A 21,647-nucleotide genomic window follows, 5' to 3' on the forward strand; every position below is an offset into this window, starting at 1 on the left:
TTATTAATATATGAGTAATGTAAAGGTACATCACTTCTGGCCCCCAGTAAGAGGCAAGCACTCAATACAACAACAGCTGTGTGTAAGGCATTATGAAAGGTGATGTCAGGTTGTGTGATGACCATGGCTCTAGTTTTTCTTCTATTTTGGTGGTTAACATTTTGTGGATATTTTAATTTTATAGAAATTTTGTAGGAATTGTTCAAGACTTTTTACTGTAAATGTTTGGCAAATGGATATTTGATTCATTTTATGAGACAATATTACCATATGCTGAGAGAATTATATCTTAGTTGTTTATACCTTCATCAAATAATTCTCAATTATTTTAGATGTAACTCCCCCCCTCCTCCCTCAAAAAAAGAGCTGTGAATCTCAGAAACACAGAAAGCTCATTCTATATTTCATTCACACACAAAATCATATCAGTCAAAGAATAATATGCAGTAGGGCAGACAGATAATGAAAGTGTCAGCATAGATATCTTTCAGAGGATTATTATGTTGAATTGTGATTTGGTTAATCTGAATAGTTTGTTTAGAATGCTCTCGGTTCTGATCAACTTTAATGAGACTATTTGCCACCAAGCTTGCTGTGAAAAGCACTGTTTACAGATAAGCCCCATTGTTCAGTTTGCTTCATGCTGCATCATCATAGTCTGAGCTTAATTTAATAAAAAGTGCTCGATTTTCAGAAGACAGGCACTACTGTTAAAAGACTTGAGGTCCCTGTGAACTGCAGGCTTTACGCTTGTGTATTTTAGCACAGTCACACCCACACACATTATAAAGGTCAGTAGGTCCCATTGGTGCTCCATGTTTCTGCCACTTAGAAAAATCTATACCGACAAGTCTGAGGAGGCATTCATAATGACCCAAGAGAGAAAGAATTTGACAGAATAAACCATTCTAAAATGCATATAAGAGAAGCCACAGCTTGATAACTCAAATGTGCACATTAGTGGACAGAAACCCCACCTGGGTGAACATTTATTGCGTTTAATTAACGGTTTTATACAAAGTGACTTATGATTGAATACAACTTGACCATTTGAGAGTCAAGGGTCTTGCTCAGGGGCCCAAAAGCAGTAACTTGGCAGTGGTGGGGCTGGAACTGGCAAACTTCTGATTGCCAGTCGAGTACCTTAACCTTTGTATTCGTGACCAAAATTGGAAATATAGTAGAACATTGCGGACACCATATTTTAAAGTAAACTTAACTCGTCTGGTGCCAGACAGCAATTTACTGAATCACTATATAGAAATGTAACGGAATAATAACAATATGTTGGTATATGTGTTTAGTTATCATACAGTTTAACTAACTAACGTTAGAATTATTGTTTCAATCAAATCCAAATGAATGAAACAGTGGGGTTTTGACAGCGTTTACGTTGTCTTTCTTGCCATCGTATAACTGTGAGTTTGTGATGTGATGTGACGAAATAAACCTTGAGAACCTTGACGAACGATACCTTTCATTTTATTCTTAAGCTTACTTTCATATTAGTGACAGCATAGCCGCTACATATAAGAATACTTTGTCACCCAGCTAGCAAACCAAGACTTTCTGAGTAGGTCCAATGAAGCGCAATAATTCTTGCGCGTAATTACTGATGTCTCAGATGCAGTGGGAGTGGGCGTTCGGACCCGTTCCCAGACGCACGTACCGTGGATAGCGCTTGGTCACCGACATGCCAGCGTGAGTGGGTCTGTGCAATGCTGTATTGTGAAGCTTGGCGAGTGAAAGGGCGGCACGTAAGATGCACTCTCAGCTTGAGTTCTTACGCTATGCTCATCAGTTAGCACCTTGTGCAAGGACACTTTTGACGTTAAACTGAACGTTTTTATGTTCTCAAAACTTAACTTAAAGAGCAACTTTCCGGTTGGTTAGTTGTTTTAGCGAAGGGTTGCTTGGATCTCCATAGCAAGAACAACAACCAGCAATGGATGCGTCAAGATTTGTGGTGTTTGTGTCAACTCTGGGCACCTTTGTGTCTGCCGTAAGTATCACTCCGTGCAATGTGCACACTTTTGTTATTCTACAATTGTTATTCATCTTGTACTTCTGCAGAATTTATGGTTGTTTTGTAAAAAGCTAAATTTGGAATATCTATTATTTGAGCATTCAATGCTTAAGATTTTTACATTTAGTTTCGTACTGGTAGCTGTTGATGGTGGACTACAGCCAAAGGTATGGCGACAGTTTTGAAACAAAACTAAATGCTACATGTAAAGCTATGAAGTCAGTAAAGTTGAGTATAATGCGAGGAACGGATGCGCAATGAAGCGTCACGTAGAGAAACATGGAGAGACGGTGCCGTAGAGATTTCGTCAACATTTCTTTTGCAAAAAAAAGTCGTATTATCTTGCCCGCATGTGCCTCAGCAGGAAACAAATGCACAAACGCACGTGTAAAAATTGAAATAGAGTTAACTGGCTAAATTGCTTTCTAAGTTTTAAAATCCCATAGAACAGAGAGAGAGAGAGAGAGCACCTGTCTGGGAATGAGTCATCTTTATGGGTTCTACAGATGAGATGTTCTGGGGCGCCAGAACGTGGGGCAGGACACGAAGTGCCCTGTACACGTCAAAGATTTTATTTAGTAGATACAGGATTTGATGTGAAGAGACCAGGGTCTGTAGGTGCGTTATAGCCTCACAGACCAGGAATAACGCTCTGGCAGATACTTGACTTTCGTTCACGGTAAATTTGTATCCGAAAAAAAGCTACGTTGTTAGACGTGTCAGATTCTCTATGGTCTTGACAGCCAGATTTAATTTGTAACAAATCGACCACTTTACCACATCTGTGTACTGCCCTTTTTCCAAATGATATCTGACGTCTTGGGAAAAAGGACAGAGGAATACAGTGGAAGAGCAATATTTTAAATAAAGAGAAAGTGCAGTATTTTTGGATGACAGTTATCGTGGTCTAAAGTCAGACCCTTCTGACAGGTCTAGTTTTCTGGTTGTTATGATCTTCACATTCAGGATGTCCTTTTGACAAATGACAAATGCATCCCAATCAAAAATAAAAACAGATGAAACTGCAGCTATACCGACCAAGGTCACATTTATGCTATTTAAACCATACTCAGTATAATACTATTAGTTTTAATTAAAGAAACACAATCTCAACTCATGTATCCAAGGTACTACATATTGCTGCTTGTGAGTTTATCAGTAATAAATATAATCAGGTCTAATGATTAAAAACAGCATACTAATTCTCAGTAATTGGTGTAGGTGTTCCTCTGTAAGGAAGTCTATTGTGACCTGGCAATAAGGGTTTATTTATCACCTGAAAACCTGAAAAATCTGAACATTTACAGTTCCATTTGATCATACAGGTAATGCATGCGGTGGCTTGTTTATAATGCATGCGTTGGCTTGTTTAGTCCAGATGTTTCATATTTATTGAATGAATTATATCAACATCATAATTGTTTTTAAAAGGATCCATCACCCTATAAGGTAACTAACTAAAACCATTTAGCATTAATATTTTGCATAATTGACATAATGCTATTTGGCTTGTAAATAGTTAACTCATTATTAATAATCAATTATAATTGATTACCATCAATAACTTGCATTCCAACAGTAGCAATAACCCTACCAACAAACATACAATTTGTACAAAATGGTAATGTAAAAACAATGCTGCTAAATCAAAATAGTACATTTATACACAGACTACCTCTAACTGTGTTTAGAAAACCTGACAAAACTTTCTGAAAACATGTTATTTGTACTTAAATAGGTTCTACCAATGGGGTTTCCACCCTCCCCTGCTGAGGTGCCTAATCTCACTCTTCCACCTATGATTGATCCGTTCATTTGTTTCTGCACTTTGTCTGCTTTCCATTCACTTCTCTGTTTTTCACTTTCCTCCTGTAATAAAACATTTTCTTCAGCATTCCAAAACTAGACATTATGTCCATGCTGATGTGCCATGGGGTTTGGTGTGTTTCAAGATACTTTCTCCATATTTTTGATATATCCAGAATATATTATATATTCTGTGAGAGAGATTGGTGGTTCAGAGAGTCTGCTTATATCTGCAGTTAACCCTAACCCCTAACTCCTTAGATGAAACTGTCTGAAACTACATGTAAGAAGTATTATTAAGTTAAATTATTATAAGGTTAAGTAGCCATTCAAATCTCTGTATTCATATTAATTTATGACCAGTAGACTTCTCAAGATTTCTCTTTTTGCCCAACTATCTGTTTTGCAAAGACAGAGGCAACATATGAATGACCTATGGGTTTTGTATTTTCTGAAGATTCTATTACAGGTCTCATGCTCTTTCTGTGATAGGTAAGGTGACCAACATGTTAAATTTAATACACTAAGGCTGAAACATTTTCACATGACTCTTCTTCATTACTTACCTTTATTGTTACAGTTCATGATTCCAGAAGCAAAGCCTACGCTTATACCCACCAGCGGAGATGGAGTGAGAGAGAGAGAGAGAGAGAGAGAGAGAGAGAGAGAGAGAGAGAGAGAGAGAGAGAGAGAGAGAGAGCGAGCGAGAAAGTAAAAATGTGTGTGTTTGTGATATTTTCAGTCCTGCAGAAGTGGTTAAACATTTATTCAGTCCATATTCAATTTCTCTTGTTGATCAAAGCCAAATTTTCAAAGTTCTGTGCTGACAGATAAATGGTGGATTAACGTGGTCAATTTGCTTTTCAGACCAGAGACAAATCAGTTAGCAAGTAGGGCCCATACCACTGAAACTATCTGCTGCATGTTGTTCAACATAAACAAATTTGAAAAATTACTGGAAATCTTAGATGGCTGACTGGCGATTGAACCATGTGATGACATCACAAACATCTGTTAACCGAGCAACACTTCAAACTGAAAGTAAAGTTTCTACCTCTGTTTCAATCTCATGGTGTGCTAAAACCATTTGATAGACATAATTTTAATGTCAGCCTCCCTAGCTGCTTTCTACAAGATGTTTCTTCTCAGAATCATCAAGTCTTAAAATCCTGATGTCCCCAGTGTAATGTTATTCCCATGTGGAATCCCCATGTTTTAAAAAAAAAAACAGACTATCATATACTTGTTGAAATTTGATATTGAGATGAATTCTGTTTAAATAAATTAGAATAGACTAATTAACATAATAATCCAGTAATTATAACCATCAAAGCCACCCTTATGAATGTATACTGCAAACCTCTTTCGGTTATTTTCTGTTATTTGAAAATACTCAAATTGGATAGAAGTTAATCTGGTACATTTTACCAAGACTGTCTTTTGTGGCTCACTGAGCAAAATTTTAAAGACTCGCAATCCATGCTGCTTTCATTCTCTCTCTCTCTCTTTATTTTTTGCTGCAACTGCTTCTCAGCCAAAGGTTGTGCTTTGGCTCTGTCTGGACTCCTCTGTTGACATATTTCTGTGGCTATTAAGAGCATTAGTGTGAAAGGCATTTAAACAGCTACATGACAGAATCTTGAACACCTGTGTTTAAGGGCCATCATATACAGTGACTTTACAATAATATAACTTGGCATGTTTCTGTTATAGAGTCACTGAAACTGCTGAGCTTCCCAGAGAATATCAGTAGAATTCTCCCAGTGTGCAGTGGCTTGTCACATTACCTTGTGTGAGACTTTGCAGAAGTCAAAACTTGCAGTGCAGGAAGCCAAAGCCTGAAGTAGAAACTAATTCATTATAGGATACAGGGCATGTCTGTGACTCACTGTTATAAAAACTGGACTGTATTTTCCTGCATAAGAAATAGTGCTACTTAAGTCCTTCAAGTTTATCTTCTAATTAATACTCTTCCTATCAGTGTTTGAAAGTGATGTCTTTTAGATACCTGCTTTGGCCTATATAGCTTAATCATTTTTAAATGTTTTGATGTTTTTCACCCCAGAAATTGTTTCCTGTCATTTGTAATCAGGCATACCACAACATCACTAAGGCTTACTTAGTGTTAAAAAACTACTCTGCAGTTTGAATACTCCAATGGGGCAATTATGTATGCCTTTAAAAGACAAATTTCTTTTTTGAAAATGGGAAACTCACACTATAGGTACATCTGTGCGGGAATCATGCTTGAACATGATATTACTGTTATTGAAAACCCATTCTGCATGAGCATAAATCACATAAAGATATGTGTCACTACACTGTGAGTGTCCTGTTTTTGCAGTTGTTATTTATTTGGGTGCCTTGCCCCACTCATCTGCCCCTGCCCTGCCCCTCACTACAACACTGAACATCTGCCCCTGCCCTGCCCCTCACTACAACACTGAACATCTGCCCCGCCCTGCCCCCACTACAACACTGAACATCTGCCCCGGCCCTGCCCCCACTACAACACTGAACATCTGCCCCTGCCCTGCCCCTCACTACAACACTGAACATCTGCCCCTGCCCTGTCTCCACTACAACACTGAACATCTGCCCCTGCCCTGCCCCCACTACAACACTGAACATCTGCCCCTGCCCTGCCCCCACTACAACACTGAACATCTGCCCCTGCCCTGCCCCCACTACAACACTGAACATCTGCCCCTGCCCTGCCCCCACTACAACACTGAACATCTGCCCCTGCCCTGCCCCCACTACAACACTGAACATCTGCCCCTGCCCTGCCCCCACTACAACACTGAACATCTGCCCCTGCCCTGCCCCCACTACAACACTGAACATCTGCCTCTGCCCTGCCCCCACTACAACACTGAACATCTGCCCCGGTCCTGCCCCCACTACAACACTGAACATCTGCCTCTGCCCTGCCCCCACTACAACACTGAACATCTGCCTCTGCCCTGCCCCCACTACAACACTGAACATCTGCCTCTGCCCTGCCCCCACTACAACACTGAACATCTGCCTCTGCCCTGCCCCCACTACAACACTGAACATCTGCCTCTGCCCTGCCCCCACTACAACACTGAACATCTGCCTCTGCCCTGCCCCCACTACAACACTGAACATCTGCCCCTGTCCTGCCCCCACTACAACACTGAACATCTGCCCCTGCCCTGCCCCCACTACAACACTGAACATCTGCCTCTGCCCTGCCCCCACTACAACACTGAACATCTGCCTCTGCCCTGCCCCCACTACAACACTGAAAATCTGCCCCTACTCTGCCCTTCCCTTTAACATTAAACACCTGCTGCTGTCCCACCCCCGACAATACCGAACACCTTGTACCCTGCCCTTCGCTATACAGTACTGATCACCTGCTCCTGCCTGCCCTTCACTGTAATACTGCGCAACTGTGAACACCTAGATTTCCTGTGAAACAGTACTGTATATATATTTACACTGTTTCCTTTCATGCATTCACATGCCTTGCATTTGCATGCTATGTCCTGAATGATGTTTCTCACTGGGACCCTGTTTGGATTGTTAATATTGTTTTCCAGTGCTGTCATCTCTAGTTTGTAATCTTGTTCTTTTTATTTAATAACTTTCCTCCATACTCTGTCCTAACTACATGTGTGTGTGTCACAGCTGTGCTTCTCATTGAGGCTGTGCTGTGCATCATATAAATGAACAGAAAGAACTATTTTAATAAGGTCAGGGATGAAAAATTCCTTTTAGTGCTGTTGGTAAAGTTTTGTTTGAGGCTCAGTTGGAGAGTGAATCTGATCCTTTGTTTGGAAAGGTTTAACTATAGCTGTAAGTGTATAATGCAAACAGTTTTCTTCTTTATCTTGGTGCACATTAATTAGGTGCACACCTTATTAATGTACACCAATATAAAGGAGAGAACTGTTTGCTTTTAATAAATTGTAATACAATTTAATACAATTATGTAATAAAATTAAAATAAAATTATTATAATTTAAGAAAATTATGTTGATAGCGGCAGACAAATAGTGAAAACAGCACATACTAAGAATGCAGCTAATGCTGATTATTTGTAAATAGTGCGCCTTATAAGTGGAGACTGAGATAATGAATACGATCAAATGCAGACAAAAGTCTATTTCTGGAGCATTTAAAAGACCACTAAACCTGACCAGTAAATTATCACTTGAAATACCCTATTGTCATAACATCCTGAAATGCACTACTATATTTCTTCTTCCCAAACATCAGTCATTATTGTCATTTGGTACTGCACCTATGATGTGCTCATTTTGCAGTTCTTTCAAGTTATAAGCACTGACTCCTGTATCTAGCAGTATCTTAGTTCAGTGGTATTTTGAACTCTAACCTATTTCTAGCTAGGCTAGGTTAGGATGCATTCTTTGAGTAGATGAAAAAACACTTTTGTAAGTTGCTTTGTTTAAGATTGTCTGTTAAATGCCATCAATTTAAATGTATTTTTTCAGGAATAACAGTGGTGGAGTAGCATGTCTGATGTTGTGGTATTTATGGAAAGTGCTTAAAGTTTATCATTCTTAACAGTATGGCTTCTACCTATTAAATTTGTCATTAAAACGTTGCTTTATATTAAGTTAAGATTATATTTATAGGTGATATTGCAGTTCACAATGTCATTGGTGCATGCAGCAATAATATGACGCTTTTGTGTAATGCGTATTAGGGGTCTGTGACAAGGTAAGAAATGAAGAATGATTTTGTCTGTAATAAATGTCACTGTAATAAATATAGTGATTAAACTATTTTAGCCCCCAGAAGTGGTATGTATTTTTAAATGAGTGTTTTTGAAAGATGTCTTTTTTAAGCTAATTGTAATGTTTCTTTATCTAAAAGGGATTGACATTTTCAGTAAGTATAAGTAAGAAAACCTTTATATATATATATAATTTATTAATTTTTATTTAAGCTACAAATATATACACATTAGCTAAATGATCAGCCATTGTAGCTGCTGCAGTTGATGCTACAGATCATACTAGCTTTGTCTGTTGATTCTAGTTGATGCTAGCCGATGCTAGTTCATGCTATGCGTGGTGTGTGAGGGATTCCTGCCTTCAGCAAGCGCATGGACTAACTGGGTTGCAGCAGCCACGGCAGTTACCTAGCACATGTTTATGTGTTTCAGATCAGACAGCAGTCCGTCTGCCATGGTCACTGTGCCATCAATCCGGTCTGTGTGCCTGTTTTAAAGTTCCATTACTATTAGCTACAGTACATTTTGCCTCCACCCCCCAATTATCCCCAATATGAAATGTTGAATATTGGGTACTTCCACTGCAAACTTTCTCAGCCTGTTCTTGGCAGTAGAACAATAACCCAGAATTCTTAAAAAACATTTTGTTAATTGCATGGCAAATAACAAGAATATTTTTAAATAAAGAATTTATTTTATTGTATTTTTTTTTTTTGTGCTCTGTGATGCTCAATGATGCCTATTATCATGTATGAGTGTAATTATTTGGGCATAACTTTCTTTATTATGAAACCCTATTAAAACATAACAATCCTTAACTTTGTTTATGTGTGGATTCAGTGACACATATTTATCACTGTCAACAGTATAAAGATTTTGCTAAGACCTAGAAGCCATATTTAAATTGGCACTTAACATGTTGATACCATAATGTATCTATGGTAGCACCCAGTGTTTACTTGTCTCTTCCTGAGTCGTTTATGAACCCTGCACATGTACATCTTTGTAATTGTGCAGAGACTGTGGCGAGCCGTTTGTCCACTAATTAATCAGAGCCATTAAGACAAGAGGAAGGTCCCTGGAGATTAGAGCAGCAGAATGAATGATGCAGTCAGATTTCTCTGTCTGCAGCATGCTAAGTACCCTGGAGAGCAGTGAGCCCTTTATTTGGTTTATGCATACAAGACTATATGGTTTTTAGAACAAATCTCTGCATAAACAAAAACTCCTGGCAAAACCATGCTGTTCATTCTGCTGAGTCATCATGGAGCTGTTGTGTGTTCCCTAAAGTATACCTTGTAAAGCAAAGGCACAGTTCAAAAATGGCTGTCCTCATTTGGCATGTACTATCTTTACATTGACTAACGCCCCAGGCCTTCTGGGCTCGAAGCCTCACTGGGAACATAATGGCGACAAAAATATGCTGTTATCTTTAGAAAAGAGATGGACCACAATATAAGTGGTATGTGAAAACATGGGGCTAAGTTACTAAACACACTTACATAGCTGAACCATGTCCAACTATTCAAGCATAAACATAAATGTGTGAAGTGGAGTGTGTGAGCGTTGTCAGGTATGCACCAGCGTTTGCCTGGTAGCCTGTGCTCCAGTAGCCTGTGCTCCAGTAGACTGTGTTCCAGTAGACTGTGCTGCACATCTGCGTTCTAGTAGCCTATACTTCATGTCTGTGCTCCAGTAGACTATGCTCTGGTAGACAGTGTTCCAGACATCTGAATTCTGGTAACCTGCATTCTGGTAGCCTGAACATGTTTTGCACTGATCGTATGTGTTCGACGAGTCTTCACATTTGCACCCTGGTAGCCTGTACTTCATGTCTGTGTGCTGGCTGTATGTACTCCAGTAGACTGGGCTTCACATTCTGGTTCTGGTAGCCTATACTTCCTGTACTTCATGTCAGTGCTGTGGGACACTGTGCTCTGGTAGACTGTGCTTCACAACTGCATTCAGGTAGCCTGTACTTCATGTCTGTGCTCCAGGAGACTGTGCTCCGGTAGACAGTGTTCCAGACATCTGAATTCTGGTAACCTGCATTCTGGTGGCCTGAACATGTTTTGCACTGGTCGAATGTGTTCCGGTAGACTGTGCTCTGGTGGACTGTGCTTAATGTATGTGCTTCAGTAGATTGCGCTCTGGTAGCCTGCACGTCATGTCTGTACTTTCTTACACAGAAAGACCAACTGTGATGGAGTGCAGAAGTACAGGAGAATCTGCATTGTGTTTTAATCTTTAAATATAGCTGTGAAGTGGAGAAATTGAAAGAATGCATTAGGTTTGGAAATTAGTGTGACATCGTCAAGGAGGGAGCAAAGTGTGAGTGCAAAACAAATGAGAGCTTTATTATTGCTTGAATGAGAAAACAAAAGGTTGCCAATCTAAACACAGTACAAGTGGGCCAAGCACTTAAGGTGTCTCTTTTAGCCCATTCTGGCTTCAGGCTTCTTCTTGGAGTGGATGAGAAATACCAAGCGCTGGAGAATGATTCCTGTGGGCTTAAGTAGAGACATGAATGAATGTGAATAAAGGATAGGTGTGAGTGGTTAGGACTAATAATTTGGTGATTGGGATTGGGGGAGGGGTGTGTGCATGTGCATGTGTGTGTCTGGGTGTGTACACTTGGTTGGATGCAGACCAGACCGTGACATTATTCCCCCCCACAAAGGGCCTGCCGATGAGTGGGTGCAGGGGTGACTTGGGTGGTAAGGAGCAGACCTTGACAGATGAGTGCAGTAAAAGCTTGTTGCCAGATTGGGATCAAGGATGTGTTCAGCCGGCACCCAGCTCTTTTCTTTAGGGCTGTAACGCTCTTAATCCCCTGGGTACTGGAACTGGCCTCGACCTCTCCTGAAGTCCAGTATTGAACTCACTGCATAGACAGGGCCTCCCTCAATGTCGTGTGGGGTGGTGGTGCCTGAAGCCTCAAAAGAACCTGAAATCACAGGTTTCATGGCAGATGCATGAAAGGCCAATGATGCCCAGCTGCTTGTGGGTAGTTTAACCTGGTCGGTGACCTCAGTGAGGTGCGTTTGGATGGTATAGGGACCTACATACCTCTGGTACAACTTACAAGTGGGTCCCATCTTCATGTTATTGGTGGCTACCCTCAACCGGTCCCCCAGCTGGTAGGTAGGAGTCTCTCCTTGCCGTAGGCCTCTTAAAGGCCACGATAGCCACCTGGAGCCACCAATGAGTCCTAACCCAGAAATGCTCACTCTCCCAGAACCAAAACTGGACAGCAGAATGACCGGAGGTGGGTAGATTTTAGGGGTAAAATGGAAATTGGAACCCCAAGACACACTCAAACAAGGTTAGCCCTGTATCCACATGACAAAGAGAGTCCTCTGGCAGTCCAAACCAGCAGAAGATACGATTGAATAGCAGGTTGGTAGTCTCTAGTGTGGTGTGCCACCAAGAGTGGGAACAAATGGGACAATTTGGAGAAGCAGTCCACGAATATGACAGTGTTCCCCTCTGAGGCTAGGATATCAGTGATGATACCAGCAGCCAAGTGGGACCATGGTTGTTGGGGTGTGGGCAGCAGAAGCTGCTTATCGATAGGTGGGGCAATAACACTGGGGTGTGAGAGGCAACACTAACCAGTAAGCCTGCCTGGAGTTTAGTCTCTTGGTGGTCTGTAAACACTGTGTAAGCACTAGTCATGACTGTGAAAGCATGCCAAGTGCCCTCAAAGCTGCTTCCACTTCACAAAGGCCAACTTTATCACCAGTAGCTCCACAGTTGCACTCTTTTTTGGAGAAAAAGGTCATGCGCCAAAACTTGGGTTATCACCTGAGCGCTGGTAAAGAACGGCCCCTACACCTACATCAGAAGCACCCACCTTGACTATAAAGGGTCAAACGGCATGGGGGCAGTGGTGAGGACCATTTCAAAGGCGGTGTGTTCATGTGAAACAAGGCACTCACTGAGGCTGAGGGAAATGGGTGCTCTCCAGCCTCGGACCATCAGCTCATAGAGAGAGCCACTATGCAGCTGGTGAGATTGTTTACTGTGGACTGGAGCGCTTGGATCTCTAATGGTAGCAGGCCAATAGCAGAGCCTTGCAGGCTCAGTGACTGGTCAGCACAGGTGCACACGCTGTGCACCTGTATTCTGGTATCACATACTGTGATATCACTGATCAAACAGCAATACATCACACACCCCTCCATCACCTACTGATCAAACAGCATTACATCATCACCCCCTACATCACCTACTGATCAAACAGTAATACATCACACTTCCTCCACCACCTATTGATAAAACAACAATTCATCACACTCAACGAAATCACATTCCCATCACCACTTACTGATCAAAGTCCCAGGCCCATTTACAGTGCACAGACATTCATTGTAGTCACTGACTGTACACCCTGCTTCGCACCCTACTACACAATGCATGTTCTTCATTTTCATATTATTCCTGGAACTTTGTCTTCATTTACATAATTATTCTATTTTATATCTCTGTGTTTATTTTATAATGTAACTTTACTAATTATTCATTTTGCTCTTAAGTTTTTCTACTTTAACATATTTTGGGTGCCACTGTAATGTAAAATTTCCCTCAGGGATTAATGCCTGCCTGATTGCTTGCTTGCTTGCTTGCTTGCCTGCCTGCCTGCCTGCCTGCCTGCCTGTCTGCCTGTCTGCCTGTCTGTCTGTCTGTCTGTCTGTCTGACTGACTGACTGACTGACTGACTGACTGACTGACTGACTGACTGTCTGTCTGTCTGTCTGTCTGACTGACTGACTGACTAATTAATCATGGAAACTTCTACATTTGCCCAAAAGGATAATTGGAGGCAACAGAGGCTGTATGCTATGGATGCTTAATTTTCAATTAATTTAAAGAAAATCTAAATTAAATTGTTCCTATGGTGATTGTGATGTGACATATTACAAACAGACTGGTAACGCTTGATGTAACTACATTATTTTGAATCCATATTTGCTGAACCATTAGAAATATGTTTTTGATTGATCAGTCATGGTGCACATCTGGTCAGGACACAGCAAACAATTTTGCAACTTGTTGGGGACTTGATTTGCATATTACAGCTTTCTACAAATTGCATGTGCCAATATTAGGATAACAGTTAACAAACTTTAACTTTAAATTTAACTTTAACTTTAACTTTTACTTTTTTTATTGTATACATACATATTGTGTCTCATTGAGGGAATGTTATATCTTCTTGTGTAAAAAAACAAAGCTAGCATGAAGGTTTTATTTATAATCTGTGATTTTATAAAACTTGCATGCAATAAAATGTGAAGCTCACATATCAAAATATTAACTTGTATAGTCTGAAAACCAACATACAGAGAAATGTGTCCCTCTCGTTATAGTGCGGGAGGCAGCATGGTCTTGTGCGGCAACCACCCCGCTCCCCCCCACCCCAACTCAGAGCATGTTTACTGTTTGTGCTTTGTCTCTGCTCATAGTCTCGAATAAGAACAAGGTCGCCACGATGCAGTAATGAGACTGCAGCTTCTCCTGCTGGAGTAAATTATGCATGCGTGGCCTGATGCCACCGTCCTGTTAAGAGGCCTCTGCTCAGGCTATTCCACATGCAGCTGAATTCACACTCAGCATGTTATTTGAATGCTGTTTGATTCTGATTTTATGGATTTGGGGCAGCTGGACTCTTTCATTATATCCCATCAGTGGATCTACTCATAAATTCATTAATCCATGCTTTAATTCTCTTTCATGTTCACTTGTCTGAGCTTTCTTTTTATTTGTATTTTTACTTTTTCTTACATTCTCTTTTTCTTGCTCTCTCTCTCTCTCTCTCTCTCTCGTTCTCTCTCTCTCTTTCACACACACACTCACACACACACACACACACTCACACATGCACACACGCACACACACACACATTCACACACACACACACACACTCACTCACACACACACATTCACACACACACACACACACACACACACACACACACACACACACACACACACACACACACACTCACTCACACACACACACTCTCAATAACCTTACCTAGCTGTTCCTTGGTCTCATGCATCCTCACTGACCCTCTGCCAGTGGCTGTCAGTATGCGTTTGTCATCACAGGTCCACACCAGTGAACAGTCCCTCAATTACTCGCTCCCTTTACTCCTTTCCTGCCCCTCAGTCATCCACAGGCATGCAGGCACCGTGGCGCTACAGCACGGACATGCTGCTTCAGCACTCACTTTGCTCTCCCAAAAACCCAATTTCATGCTGATCTTACACGAGTGAAACTTTGCTAGATTACTTTGAAAAAGGGTCTGGAGCAGGGAAAGCAGAAGGCGGTGACAAATAAGACTGGATACTAGAGACATGGCAAAGTTAGGTTTCACTCTGTTTCTATGACTGTTGTTATTATGGACGTGATGGATGCCAAGAAACCAGTCATTTTGTTTGGTACTCGTAGAAAGCTATGCAGATTTGTGTGTAACAATGTATGTCTGTCCAAAGGTGTGCCTTGATTACAAGGGTTAGGGGCTATATCATTACAATATTTGTAAGAGCATCTGAAGAGGTTTTTTTTTGTTTTTGTTTTGTTTGTTTTTTTATAAAAGAGAAATTGTCTGCAAAACTAGACAGTTGATGGTGTGTCTGTTTTTTTGTTTTTTTTTAGCCTTGTGTTGTCACAGAGGTTGTGGTTGTCAACACTCCAAGCAGAACAGTTCACTGAGACTTTAGCTGCAGCACAGCTAAATACAGCAGAATTTAAGCAAGCACATTTGTCATTTAGTTTTTAAATGCATTTTAAAAATGGCAGTAAACCTTAACATTTTTGCATCAGCACATGTATCATCTGTAATTGATATTGAGTTTAGATGACTAAAATTCTCCTGCTTTCTTTCATAGATTGGAGCAGTCCAGATGTGTGATGTGGTAAGTGAAATCGAGTTGGAGAGAGAGAGATGCGAGACCAGCACTGCTGAAAATGTCACATCAGGTAACGTTCATAATACTCTACAGCTTTATAGCTCTGTGGCTGTGAGAGGCTGGTGACAGTGTTTAAGGCTGGGGGGAGTAACTGGGCTATGGAAATGTGATGTAGAAAGCCTCGCTGACTGACAGTAGATGGTTGATCAACACTCTGACTGAATGGATATATTTCTTCAGTGTTATAATGGATTGTGAGAATGTTGCTTTCAAGGTCCTGATGCAATATAGGCCTGGATTATAAAAAAAACCAAAAAAAAAACATTTGCACTTTTCCTAAGCCTCTATGCAGCCAAGGCTTCAAGGACTCCTGAATGCTCATAAAAATGGTTACCAGGATGCTTCTTTCAACTATGTAATAGGTTATCATCTGACTCATCTGTTAGGCTGACAAGGTACACTGACAAGCCACTGTGAAACAATTCTCTGACGTGAAAGGGAATGGTGAAGACATCCCAGCAGGGATGGGGAGTGCTGCGTCCAACACGCACAGCAGCTCAGAGTGAAAGCCACATATTCCTTTCACTGTTTCAGTGCAGCCTTGAGATTTTAAAACCCCATCACAAAAGAGCACGCCTCTCTACAAACCACACTTCGCCACTGAAGTTCCCTGCTTTTTCTCGACTGTGGCTGTGTCATGGTGAAAGGGTATCAATGGGGTTGTGCAATTTGAGGTTTTTATGCAAACTGAATACATGTAAGCTGGCAATAGCAGTGAGTGGGAAGATGCTCCCTGTACCAGCTAATATAAAGGAAGTGTGTTTAAAGCAAGATTCACCTTCAGCTCATCTGTTTATGGTTGTAACTGTGTGTATTATGTCTAAAAATCAACATTTACATACACAATTTTAAACCTTTTTATGTAAGTTGAGTATATGCAGGGATCTTGAAATAGCAGGGAATCAACTGCCTTAGCCCATATCAGCTAATAGAAACGAAGTGTGTTTAAAGCAGGATTCGACTTCAGCTCATCTTTTTACAGCTTAATTGTGTGTTATGCATGCTGAGGAACATTGTGCACACTGTGTCGTAGTGGTTGAGTGGCGAGTCTCCTCCCTCTCTTTCTCTCTCTCTCCCCCCCCTCACTTTGTCTCTACCTTTCTCCCTCTCTCTCCTTTTCTCTCTGTCTCTCTCCCTCTCTCTCTACAGGCTGCAAGGGGATGTGGGATGTGCTTGCCTGCTGGCCTTCAGCCGAGGTGGGGGAATTGGTGATCATTCCGTGTCCAAACTATTTCAGTTACTTCACTGACCGCTACAGTGAAGGTGAGTGCCAAATGATGTTGGGAAAAGTGAAATAGTAAGAATAAAAAAAACATTAGTAAAAGATACATTAATGCATACACTAATAAATGCATTAATACTGTAACATGGGTGAGGTGGATAGCAAACACACGTGCAAAGTAGCACCTTGGACTTGAGAATGAGCAGAATCCAAAACAGGGGAAGACAGTGAAAATGATAAACAGGACAATAAGTAAATGACTAGTTTAATAACAAACATCAGAAACAAACAAAAAGGATAAGAGACCAATTCAGGGCAATTATAGCTCAGGAAAGAAACATACGAGAGTACTGAGATAACAGAGCGGACAACTTAACGAACATGAACTGGGAGGGCGAAACAGACAAAGAAGGCAACATCAACCAAAACACCAATAGAAATCACGTAGGACTGAACAAGAGACGACAATAGTAAACAGAGAGAGTAACTTAACTTGGAACACAGAGAACAAGTACAGCATAACCAGAACCACAGCAGAATCAGAACATCAAAAAACCACAGACCTAGAAATGGAAATGACCAACAAACCTGAGATGCAGTAACACGGTTTAAATACGCAGACGAAGGAGTCACTGGGGCAGAACTAAGGGTTGGCACAGCAGTCTCTAGGAGCAGAGAGGTCACCAAAGGAGTCCTAAGTGTCTCAAGGAGCACACCTGTGGCAGCCTTCTTGGGCACAGGAGAGTCAATAGTGGAAAGCCCAGGGACAGGTCTGGCATGAGGCATGGGGATTGTGGAGTGGCTTCTTCTACTCCAGGAACAGGCAGGTCTGGGGGCGTGGCTGCGACATTCAGCAGCGGCGGGTCCGGATGTGCAGTTGCGAAGTCAGCGGTGGCGGGTTCAGGGGTGCGGCTGCGTCTGGTCAGGGAGGTCCGGGAGGTGCAGCTGCGGCATTCGGTGGTGGCGGGTCCGGGGGCACGGCTGCAGCATCTGGCAGTGGCGGGTCAGGGAGCTCCAGAGGCCCAGCCGCAGCGTCCGGCGGTGGTGAGTCTCGGGGTGCGGCTGCAGCATCCAGTGGCAGGTCCGGGATGTCTGGAGGCACGGCCGTGGCCTTCAGCGGCGGCAGGTCTGTTGGGTCCAGAGGTGTGGTTACAGGAGCAGACCTGGTAACAGGACGAGCAGCGTTGCTCACGTCAGGAACAGGCTCAGGGCGGCAGCGTCTCTCATGCTGGGAACTGGATCAGAACAGTTGGTGTCTCTCATGCTGGGAACCGGATCAGGACAGGTGGTGTCTCTCACACCGGGAACCGGAACCAGAACTGACTTGGCGGCGTCTCTCACGCCGGAGGCAGGGACTGGCTGGGCGGCTGTGGTAAGGGGTACTACTGAACTGGTCAGTGTTGCTAGTTGATTTTTGGGGTCTTGATCCTGAAAATCTAGCCCTTAACATTTCGAAAAATCCCTCTAACGTCCTTATCTCCTCCCCTCTCTGAGCCCTAAGAATGTTCACCCACTGTAAGGCCTTTCCTTCTAAATACTGGCAGAAAAAGCGAACCTTCAGACAGTCAGGAGGATCGGGGAAGATGAGGTACTTGAAGTACAGCTGGATCTGTAAGATAAACCCCTCCACGGAACCCTCTCCATTAAATTCCCCAGGGGGACATATAGTGCAGGGGAGAGACCAGGGATTACCAGTCTTCAGGTAATCTAATAAATCCAAATAAAATGCCCTAGTGTCCATAGTCCCTACGGACCCATCAAGGCCTACAGCTTGTACGATACTGTCAACTTCAGTAGAACAAATGGTTACCAAGTCCCTCTTGGTCCAGTCCCACGAGTTGTGACTCCTCGACAATAGCATCAGGATACTTGGATTGTGGCCACTTACCAGGCGTCTCAACTACCTTGGTCTTCTTTGACTGGCCTGAAGAATTCCTTGTCCCTACAGTACCAGGGGAATTGTTCTGCCCAGTGTTGTCTTACTGAGAGAACTTGTCTTCACAGCTAGATGACCACTGTCCGGGGAGGTGCATACTTGCTGTGTTCTTAGTGGCTTGGTCATTCTGTAATGTGGGTGAGCTAACAAGAATATAAACAAGGAGCAGTGTCTCAAACACAAAGGTCATCAGCGGTATGGTGTACTGGTCCTTGACTATTGTTATTTAATTCAGGCTATGTTAATTAATGCAATGCAGAGTTAGAGGACTCAGTTCTCTGACCCTGCTGGGTTAACAAAGAAAAAACCTGCACGGGTTGGCAAGATGGATGGCTTGATGACTCCCTTTGCCAATGCCTCCTTAATGTAATCCTCCATGGCTGCTTTCTCCAGACCTGACAAGGAGAAGAGCCATCACCACTGAGGAGTGGTACCTGGGAGGAGGTTGATGGCACAGTCTAATAATCTATGAGGGGGGAGGAATATTGCCTTCTGCTTGCTGAAGACCACCCTAAGGTCATGAGAAGCTGATGGCACTTGGGACAGGACCACCTTCCTGGAGCCTCCTCACTGCTTCTAGGATGCAGACAGGAGCTGTGACAATGTGGTCCCCATTGGACAACCACCTTGGAAATCCAGTTGATGTGAGGATGGTGCTGTTGTAGCCATCTTTAGCCCAGTATCATGAGGACATCCAGGGCCTGTGTCAGGATTAAAGACTCTCTATCTGCTGGCCAAGACATAGAAGGACTGGCCGGGTCTGCCTCTCAATGTTGTCTGATGGCAGGGAACTACAATCAATGGCCAATAATTGGAGCAGTGTCTGTAAGGACTCGGTGGGTAGACCAAGTGCCTTAGACAACAAGGTGTCTGTGAAGTTCCCCCAAGGCACCTGAAGCAACAAAGGCATGGAGGCCCTTCTCCTTAGGTGGAGTCACTTATGACAAGGAAACACAAAGAAACAACACACATGTCCTGGAGGACTGAACAGGGCCTACACCAACCCCCTTCTTCTGGGGTAGGCCTTGTCTTTTCCCAGTTGCTAGGGGCACTTCTCTAAAATGTGGCCTAGTCCTCTGCATCATAAACACTGGCCCTCTTGCCTGCACTCTGCTCACGGTATTCAGACATCAGGTGACTGTGACCGACTAGAATAGGATTGGGCATTGTGGAGAGCTGATACTTTGGGACTGACTGGGCTGGAAGATCCCTGGGCAGCTCCATTGACTGGACCCCCGGTGCTCATGTAGCTGATTGTCAAGCCAGTGCTTGGCTCATGCAGAGACTCTAAGGACAAGGGCAAGTATTGGACAGCCAGCTCATCCCTGATCTTGTTGTTCAGGCCCTGCTGGAAAATGGCCATGAGACCCTTGGGATTCTGCAGTTAGTGTGCAGAAGTCTTGATGTAGTATTCCACAGAGAATTTGCCCTGCCAAATATTCAGCAGTGTTGGCTGCCACTGTACAACAGATGGGACTGTCGAATGGTCAGAATACAGTCTCCATAAAAGCTGAGGCATTACAACAATCAACACTATTGTGCTGACACTGGGCTGTGGCCCACTAACACCTCTTCAAGGCTTGCCATTTGCACCCCATGGGTAGTGATGGACTGATACAGAGACTTCCTCTCTGCTGTGTTCATAACTGTCAAAGCCTTGGTGTAACGTGACAACAACGCCAAGAAGGCATGGCAAAGGTTCCCCTGGGTTAGCTGCCATACTGATGAAGTTTCTGATTGTTAAAAGCCACCAGGGATGACCCAATTTCAGATTTAATACAAGGGGTGAACGAGGAACCAAAAATAACAGGAAAAATGAAAATCTGATGGATACAGAGGGTTCGTGGCAAAGAGGTCATGATCTGTGGCTGTCACGGTACGGCCTCTTCCCCCAAACGTCTCCTTGTGTGTGTGGGTTCGTCAATGTGGCCACGCCTTCCCTGTGTCTCACGCCTGCTCCTCATTGTGTCATTAGTATTCGCGTAAAAATGTCTATCGTTTACATGTGTGTGGTGTCGGTGTTTGAACCCAATAGCCTGTGTGCTACGTCATGTGTGTTATATGCGTAAATAAAACGTGTGTTCTTGTTTATGCGACTGGTCCCCGCATGCTGCTTAACCTCCTCGTCACAGTGGCTCATAGTGTCATCTATTACACTAGCAGGGATTGTGACATACTCTTTTGTTTACAAATTTAAAGAGGATGGTGTGGAACTGCTTGTGAATGAGTAGGTAATAGGGAAAGGAGAGGGCTCTGTGCCCTACCAGTCAGAAAGGATTTACAGGCGCAGAGAGAGGAAGACAAAGAGCCCCACACCCTACCAAACATAACAGGAATGGAAGTGCTTGCTCAAAAGAGAGGAATAAGAGGTTTCCTCAAGCTGTGAGAGTCAAAGAAGGGAGGAACTGAACTGGAGAACTGTGCTCTAACCACTATGCCACAGGGTGAAACCCAGATGCAAAAGGCACAGATGCAGAGAGAGAGAGGGGGAGAGACACAGAGAGAGAGATGCATATCGTATGCAACTGTAATGGTGTGACAGCAGCATTCAACCTAAAACAGATAAAATGCTTTTATGTTCCACACATATAGTTGTATGATGCATATCTGAGAGAGGATTTATCCCCAGAAACAACCAGGAAAAAAGATCGAAAACCCTCCCTCACACAACAGATAACAAGGAAGACAACTCACAGGGGACCGCCCACTCAAAATACACTTTACCATTGACGTTTGTAAAAGTGTGTTGCTGGGGCCAAGGCTTCACAAAGATTGGCCTTTGTGAAACCCTTTTATATACAGAGATACACCCTTATATACACCCTTAATGCACAGAGATCACATGCTGGTGATCCAACTGAATACTGACTGGCAGTGTTTGGCCTCACTTTATTGGCAGGAGGCCCTCAGTGCATATGGCCCCTTACAATATCTGATTCATTTTCAT

At 42.8% G+C, this 21,647-nt stretch overlaps 1 protein-coding gene across 1 annotated transcript in view; it reads left to right on the forward strand.

The window, feature by feature from the left end:
• Window positions 1-1,641: 1,641 nt before the first annotated feature.
• vipr1b (vasoactive intestinal peptide receptor 1b) overlaps window positions 1,642-21,647 on the forward strand; it is a 54,427-nt gene continuing 34,421 nt past the window's right edge. The window contains exons 1-3 of the mRNA XM_027016221.3: window positions 1,642-2,002; window positions 15,462-15,552; window positions 16,692-16,805. Of these exons, the coding sequence (XP_026872022.1) occupies window positions 1,946-2,002; window positions 15,462-15,552; window positions 16,692-16,805 (262 nt within the window). The 5' untranslated portion in view covers window positions 1,642-1,945. The remainder of the gene's footprint in view (window positions 2,003-15,461; window positions 15,553-16,691; window positions 16,806-21,647) is intronic.

This window comes from Electrophorus electricus, chromosome 1 (assembly GCF_041902795.1).
Source record: "Electrophorus electricus isolate QZ-2024a chromosome 1, ASM4190279v1, whole genome shotgun sequence".
NCBI lineage: Eukaryota > Metazoa > Chordata > Actinopteri > Gymnotiformes > Gymnotidae > Electrophorus > Electrophorus electricus.